Source organism: Sander lucioperca, chromosome 11 (genome assembly GCF_008315115.2).
Source record: "Sander lucioperca isolate FBNREF2018 chromosome 11, SLUC_FBN_1.2, whole genome shotgun sequence".
Taxonomy (NCBI): Eukaryota; Metazoa; Chordata; class Actinopteri; order Perciformes; family Percidae; genus Sander; species Sander lucioperca.
In genome coordinates, this window is record NC_050183.1 from 32,429,760 (window position 1) to 32,437,259 (window position 7,500).

General features: G+C 44.5%; 1 protein-coding gene across 1 annotated transcript in view; it reads left to right on the forward strand.

Annotated features, from left to right (window-relative positions):
• si:ch211-1a19.3 overlaps positions 1-7,500 on the forward strand; it is a 13,829-nt gene that overhangs the window by 3,683 nt on the left and 2,646 nt on the right. The window contains exon 4 of the mRNA XM_031312123.2: positions 3,785-3,881. Within this exon, the coding sequence (XP_031167983.1) occupies positions 3,785-3,881 (97 nt within the window). The remainder of the gene's footprint in view (positions 1-3,784; positions 3,882-7,500) is intronic.

Sequence of the window (7,500 nt, forward strand, 5' to 3'; positions counted from 1 at the left end):
CTCCCTCTCTCTCTCTCCCTCTCCCTCTCCCTCTCCCTCCCTCTCTTTCTATCTCTCCCACCCCTCCCTTCTCATCCTGTGAAGCCTCAGTGTTTGCTGAAGGGAAACTCTGACGTCATCACTGTGGACTGTGAACAATCTGGAGCATTCCCGTTATTTATAGAAACAGAAAGTGTGCAAATACATGACACGTTTTTCCTAAAACTGCAAAGAATCATCGTCGAAAAAAGTGCCAAGTTCTCTGAGTTCTTGTGAAACATCATCAGTCAGTTTAAAAGCTGACAGACTCAGATTATTATTCTAAGTGTCTGACAACATTATGGGATGGATCCCTACAGAGATAGACCTTTTAGTTAAAGAGTAAGATCCTTTTAGTTTAACATGAAACAGCCCCGAAATCACCATCACCAAACCCACCAGACTCCATGTAAATAATCAGGACTTTTAGCATATTTCCACCAGACTCTTTAGGACTCTATTAGGACTTTTAGCGTGTATAGAGCCAGCATATTTCCACCAGACTCCATGTAAATAATCAGTACTTTTAGCATCGTAAAACACACTTCATTCAAAGTGTACTGAAACTAAATCAAAACTAACTAAAACTATCAAAAGCCGTCTTGGTTCATCTTTACACTGTTCCAACAATCACCACTCTGGTTTGGTTGAAATAAACCCTTAATTAACCCATTTACATGTGGGAATATGTTGGCTCTATACGCGCTAAAAGTCCTGATTATTTACATGGAGTCTGGTGGAAATATGCTGGCTCTATACATGCTAAAAGTCCTGATTATTTACATGGAGACTGGTGGAAATATGCTGGCTCTATACACGCTAAAAGTCCTGATTATTTACATGGACTCTGGTGTAGTGTGGTGATGGTGATTTCATGTTAAACTAAAAGGATCTTACTCTTTAACTAAAAGGTCACATCAACACATAACAGCAGCCGTTCTTCCTTGTGCCTCCGGACAGCTTCCTGTCTTCAATTTGAAATTTTTTAGAAAAACACATTTTCACCCTTTAGTGTTTACTCTGCCACTCTGCTGCATTCCTTCAAAATAAAAGCTCTGTGAGCTCTGTCTCTGTTCCCACCAGCAGCTGATCACCTGACCTCAGACATGACGCAGCGCTGCATGCTGGGTAAATGTTGTACCCCTATCTGTCTCGGTGTTCGCCGCACAGCCGGCCCGAACCAATCAGGTGCCTCGGCTAGATTTTCCCTGTTTTTGTCACTTTTTTCAACAATTTTGTTGTTGTTTTTCCTACTTTTGTCATTTTTTGACATAAAAACAAAATAGTTTTATTTTTGCCCCCAAAGTTGTTCCGATGCATTTTTTGTAACTTTTTTTCCCAACATTTTCCGACTTTAAAATTTTAATCAAACTATGTTGATTTTTTTGACTTTCGTCTTTTTTTTATTTAACTTTTCTTTACTCATTTGGACTGCCCCCCCCCCATACACTTGCCCATCCTGCCTAATATATATATATATATATATATATATATATATATATATATATATAAAAATATACTGTATATATGAATATATACAGTATATTTGATATTATATATATATAATATATATTATATATATATATATATATATTATATATAATATCAAATATACTGTATATACTGTGTATATATACAGTATATTATATATAATATATAAAATATACTGTATATACTGTGTATATATACACATTACATTGGCCCGTTGACGTCAGCTGAGCATCAGTTGAGGTCAGGTGTGGTATCTGCAGCAGCTGTGTGATATTCAGAGTATTTAGAGACTAGTTCTGGTCGTTGAGGTGCAGCAGCTGGTCTCATGTTTAAACGTCTTTACGTTATTAAACAGTCCCTCAAACGGTTGACTTGACTTTCTTATAGGGACAACCTACCTTTCCTTCTTTCCTTCCCTCCTTCCCTCCTTCCTTCTACTATTACTACTTCTACCGACCACATTTACTTAAAGCGCTAAACGAGACTTTTAGCGTCAATAACAACGACAAAGGCACCTGACCCAGCGTCCATATTTTACGAGTTGAGTGTGAGAACGTGTTGCAATGAAAGTGGCCCGTCTCGCCTGCACCGTCGGGGAGGTGGAGCGTGAGCGCGTGCGAGGGCGAAGCCAGAGGAAACTCTGATGGAGGCCCGTAGCGTCCTGACGTGCTAATCGGTCGTCCGGCCACACAGACGTCTGCAGTGAATTTGCAGCCATAACTCCACAAAAGGCCAAAATATCCACTCTGGCTCTCTTTCTCTTCATTCTCCTCCTCCTCAGCACCTGCTCATTAATGTTACAGCTGCCATTACACACACATTTTGAATTAAAAGCCAAAATGCTGACTTCCTCCCTAACCTTCCTAACGTTAGTGCAGCAGCGTCTGATGTCATTGGTATTGGTCTGTTGATCACGCGGTCAGTTCACACTGGACTCTGATATAGGCCACATTTTAAAAGGTAATGTCAACATCAGAGCTGAGCAAAAAATCTGAATTAGGCATTAAGACTTGGGGTGTGAACGTAGCTTGAGATTCTTTGTATCACCGCTGTATGCTTCCTGTTCATTACTTCCTGTGTTTCTGAGAAATGATGAAATGATATGAGCGTGAGGCTGTTGCAGTGTTTCCTGGGTGAGATCACAGCTGGCCCAAACCAGTTTGGTTCCCTCTGATTTACCACACGATCGGCTTCAGGGGTTAGTCTAGAGAATCCTTTCTACAGTCCGGTAGTAGTACTTTTACTGCAGTACTTTTACTGCAGTAAAGGATCTCAATACTTCCTCCAGCGCTGGCTGCTTCACTGATTCTGCAGAAAGACATCGGACACTGAGCCAGGCCGTGCCAGGCCAGGCCAGGCCAGGCCAGGCTGCTGTCTGACCCTGAGCTGGGCCGTGCTGTGCCAGGCCAGGCTAGGCTGCTGTCTGACCCTGAGCCAGGCCATGCTGTGCCAGGCCAGGCCAGGCTGCCGTCTGACCCTGAGCTGGGCCGTGCTGTGCCAGGCCAGGCCAGGCTGCCGTCTGACCCTGAGCTGGGCCGTGCTGTGCCAGGCCAGGCCAGGCTGCCGTCTGACCCTGAGCTGGGCCGTGCTGTGCCAGGCCAGGCCAGGCTGCTGTCTGACCCTGAGCCAGGCCATGCTGTGCCAGGCCAGGCCAGGCCACTGTCTGCTGACTGAAAGCAGGGCGGCTGAGAGCAGCTTTTAGGAACATTCCTCAGTCTGAACGCGGCCGGTAAACTTAGATCAACAGTCAGCTCTTAAAGGGACAGTCCAAACAAACGTCTTCATACCAAACTACAGGCAGAGTACTCTGTATACACACGGTCATAATAATACTACGACTAATGTACACAGAGGCTGGGGGGGGAGTACGGTGGCCCTGAAGGACAAAACACAAGATTTCACAAAACACAAAATGTGTAGGAAGGATGGAAAGAAGACAGAGGGATGGACGAAAGGAAGGTAGATGTAAGTAAGGAGAGAGGGAGTGAGGACGCAAGGATGGAAGGAAAGAAAAGGAAGAATGAATATGGATGGAAAGAGGGAAGGAGAGAGTACAGAGAAAGGGAGGAAAGGACTACGGTGGCCATGAAGGACAAACTCAACATCTCAGAAAACGCAAAATGTGAACCGTGTTTTCTTGTTGGGGTGCGTTTGTTTCCGTGTCTCAGTAACGTGTGTGGGGGGTGTTTGTTTCCGTGTCTCAGTAACGTGTGTGGGGGGTGTTTGTTTCCGTGTCTCAGTAACGTGTGTGGGGTGTGCTTGTTTCGTGCTGCAGGCCGTCCTGAAGGGGAACATCAGCGTGCTAGAGGAGAAGGTGGAGCTTCTGCATCAGAGGGAGGCCAACCTGACGGCTCACATCTCTCTGCAGGACGGTAGGAACACACTGTTACCATGGCTACTAGGGTTGGGTATGGTTTGGTTTTTTCTGATACCGGTGCTAAAGCGGTACTTTTAAAACGGTGCCGGTGCCTAAACGGTGCCTGAACCGATACTTTTTAAGAAAGTTAAAAGAAAAAGAAGAAAAAAAAGAAAGGTACTAAACAACAGTCGGCGACATTTAAGAACAACTTGTTGATTACTACGGCCATATGGTCAAAATTAAATGATTTAATAGTAATGTAATAACTATTAAATTTTACTTATTTTTAACTTTATTTAACTTTATTTATAACTTTATTTAACTTATAATAAACAATAACTTATTTCACCAGTAAATTCCTGTTGAATGACAAAAACAACCACCAGATGGGAAAAGGGTATTTTACAATAACTTTGAATGCACCGCGAGGCTGTAGGTTACCAGTTTCAGTGAACGCTCCGTCTGTGTTTCTCCGATGTCGTCATCTGCTGCTGCAGAGCAGACTGTTGAAATACAGTCAGACTTTACACTGTTCAACGTTAGCTGTCAGCATTTAACCTGTTTAATCCAGCTGCTAGCTAAAGCTAGGCTAACGTTACCTGCTGGTGAGTGGAGTGGAAAGTCAGGCGCCGAAATAAGGCACCCAAATTTTCCTTCTTATTCGGTCTCGTTACTACCGTTTAGGTCAGAACCGGTGCCCTGTTGGTACCCAACCCTAATGGCTACCGGCTGCAGGACGGTAGGAACACACTGTTACCATGGCTACCGGCTGCAGCACGGTAGGAAAAGCTCCATCACTGCTGCCATGAAAGGAGACTTTCTCCACCGCTGCCACCACTGGTATTCTTAGCTCCCCCCCCACACTGTTACCATGGCTACGGGCTGTGAGTCAGAGTAAATAAATACACAGGATTGAAACAACAGGAATGTGTTTTTAGAGAGAGAGAGAGAGAGAGAGAGGGACAGAGAGAGGGAGAGAGGGAGAGAGGGAGGGAGAGAGAGAGGGAGAGAGGGAGAGAGAGAGGAAGAGGGAGAGATAGAGAGAGGGAGAGAGAGAGAGAGGGACAGAGAGAGGGAGAGAGAGACAGAAAGAGAGAGAGAAAGAGAGAGAGAGACAGAGAGAGGGACAGAGAGAGGGAGAGAGAGACAGAAAGAGAGAGAGAAAGAGAGAGAGAGACAGAGAGAGAGAGAGAAAGAGGGAGAGAGACAGAGAGAGACAGGGAGAGTCTGTTTTTAATTATCAGTTAAAAAACCACAGAAAAATATAAAATGTTTCTCAGATTCAACCGAAGTTTCAGCTGGAAAACTGTAATCATCGTGAGAAGGACGAGAGGAAATCAGGAGATAGAGATATGAAAGGAAGGAAGGAAGGAAGGAAAGAGAGAGAGAAGGAATGAAAAACTGTCAGGCAGTCTTTACAACTGTTACTTTTACTCTCGTCTCACATTTCCAGACCACAGCGTAGGCAACAAATATCCTAAATTCATAAATATACATCTTAAAACCCCACACATTTATAGAAATTTATTGAAAAGATTTCTGGATATAGAAAGGATATACAATCCTCTATCCCAGACTCTAACATATATATATATATATATATATATATATATATACGCCACGTGGCGTGGCGTAGCATGGCGTGGCGTGGCGTGACGTGGCGTGGCGTGACGTGGCGTGGCGTGGCGTGACGTGGCGTAGCGTGGCGTGATGTGGCGTGGCGTGACGTGGCGTGGCGTGGCGTGACGTGGCGTGGCGTAGCGTGGCGTGATGTGGCGTGATGTGGCGTGATGTGGCGTGGCGTGGCGTGGCGTGGCGTGGCGTGGCGTGGCGTGGCGTGGCGTGGTGTGGCGTGGCGTGGCGTGGCGTGGTGTGGCGTGGCGTGGCGTAGCGTGGCGTGATGTGGCGTGATGTGGCGTGATGTGGCGTGGCGTGGCGTGGCGTGGCGTGGCGTGGCGTGGCGTGGCGTGGCGTGGCGTGGCGTGGCGTGGCGTGGCGTGGCGTGGCGTGGCGTGGCGTGGCGTGGTAGGGAGTAGCGTGGAGTCAAGCGGGACCACTGCGGCAGCTGATTAGTTGCCACCAAGGCGAGAAGGACTACAGGGAATAAGCTCATGGGAGATTAGTTAGTAACAGGGTAGGGTTGCTATGGAAGTATCTTAATATAATAACAGATGTTCACTACAACTAATCATCAGTTATTTTTGAGCCTCATTAAAATCTTATTTTTGTAAAAGAAGTTCTGAAATTAAGCCAATGGAAGTGAGATTATATAATATCAAGTGACTTTAGTGTCTTTTTGAAAGACAGTAACGTTTTTTAGAACTTTTGAGGCCAAATATGAGACAAAATTAGGTTTTTGGGATGTTAATCTTTGCAGATTGTCAGAAGAAGTGGTTGTGTGAAAGGTTAAGGAAATAAAGAGAGATTTCTCCGTGAGTAACCGTCTCCAGCAGCAAACGGGAGCCTGATGGGAAGTGCTTATAATTAACGAAGGTGATTTCCTGCTGTGAATAGTCGGAGGGAAGTGATGGATTCCTGTATGGAGCAGATATGAGAGCAGCATTGTGTTCAACGTGTGATAAACATTACTCAGTGTTTAATGGAGCAGCTGGAAGAAGTGAGTCACAAACTCCACCAGACTCCATGTAAATAATCAGTACTTTTAGCGTGTGTAGAGCCAGCATATTTCCACATGTAAATGGGTGAATTAAGGGTTTATTTCAACCAAACCAGAGTGGTGATTGTTGGAACAGTGGAAAGATGAACCAAGACGGCTTTTGATAGTTTAATTTAGTTTCTGTCCACTTTGAATGAAGTGTGTTTTACGACGCTAAAAATTGTGATTATTTACATGGAGTCTGGTGGGTTTAGCGAATGCAATCTGGCAGATGTTGTTGAGTATTAAAAAAGGATCTTACTCTTTAACTAAAAGGTCTATCTCTGTAGGGATCCATCCCATAATGTTGTCAGACACTTAGAATAATAATCTGAGTCTGTCAGCAGCAACAACAGAACTTTTAGTGACTCTAACTGCTGCTGAACATTAGTCCTGTAGGGTTACATTACAGTCTGGTTCTTGTTTAATACTGGAAATTCAGAGATTGTTGTTCCATCAGTCACTCAGACACACAAACATGGAGACAGAGAGTCCAGGGTGCAGAACAGAAAACATGAGAGCTGGCAGCGTTGATCATTCCTCACATAACAGTCTGATAACTGTTAACACAGGATCTGATCTGCACCAAACTCTGCTCACATTTCACTTGATTCTAGGAGCTTATACTCTGCCTCTCCTTGCTTTAGTTACTGTTGCTGTGTTGGACTTGAAGTCAACAGCGTCTTTGCATCGACTTCAGTTGTTTAAGCTGCTCAATGACACTGATTTCCAGCTGAGTCCTGGGAACTGTAGTCTTTAATTAAACAGACCTGCAGTTCCATTGGTTGACCAGAGGGGGGCGCCAAATACTAGGGATAAAATCTGAAGGATTTCAACTGCTCCAGAACAATAAACTAATTATGAATAAATAAAAAGTAAACAGATAAAGACATGGTTTAAAATGGCTTAAAATGTGTGTCTCTCTGTGTGTTTGTGTGTGTGTGTGTGTGTGTGTGTGTGTGTGTGTGTGTGTGTG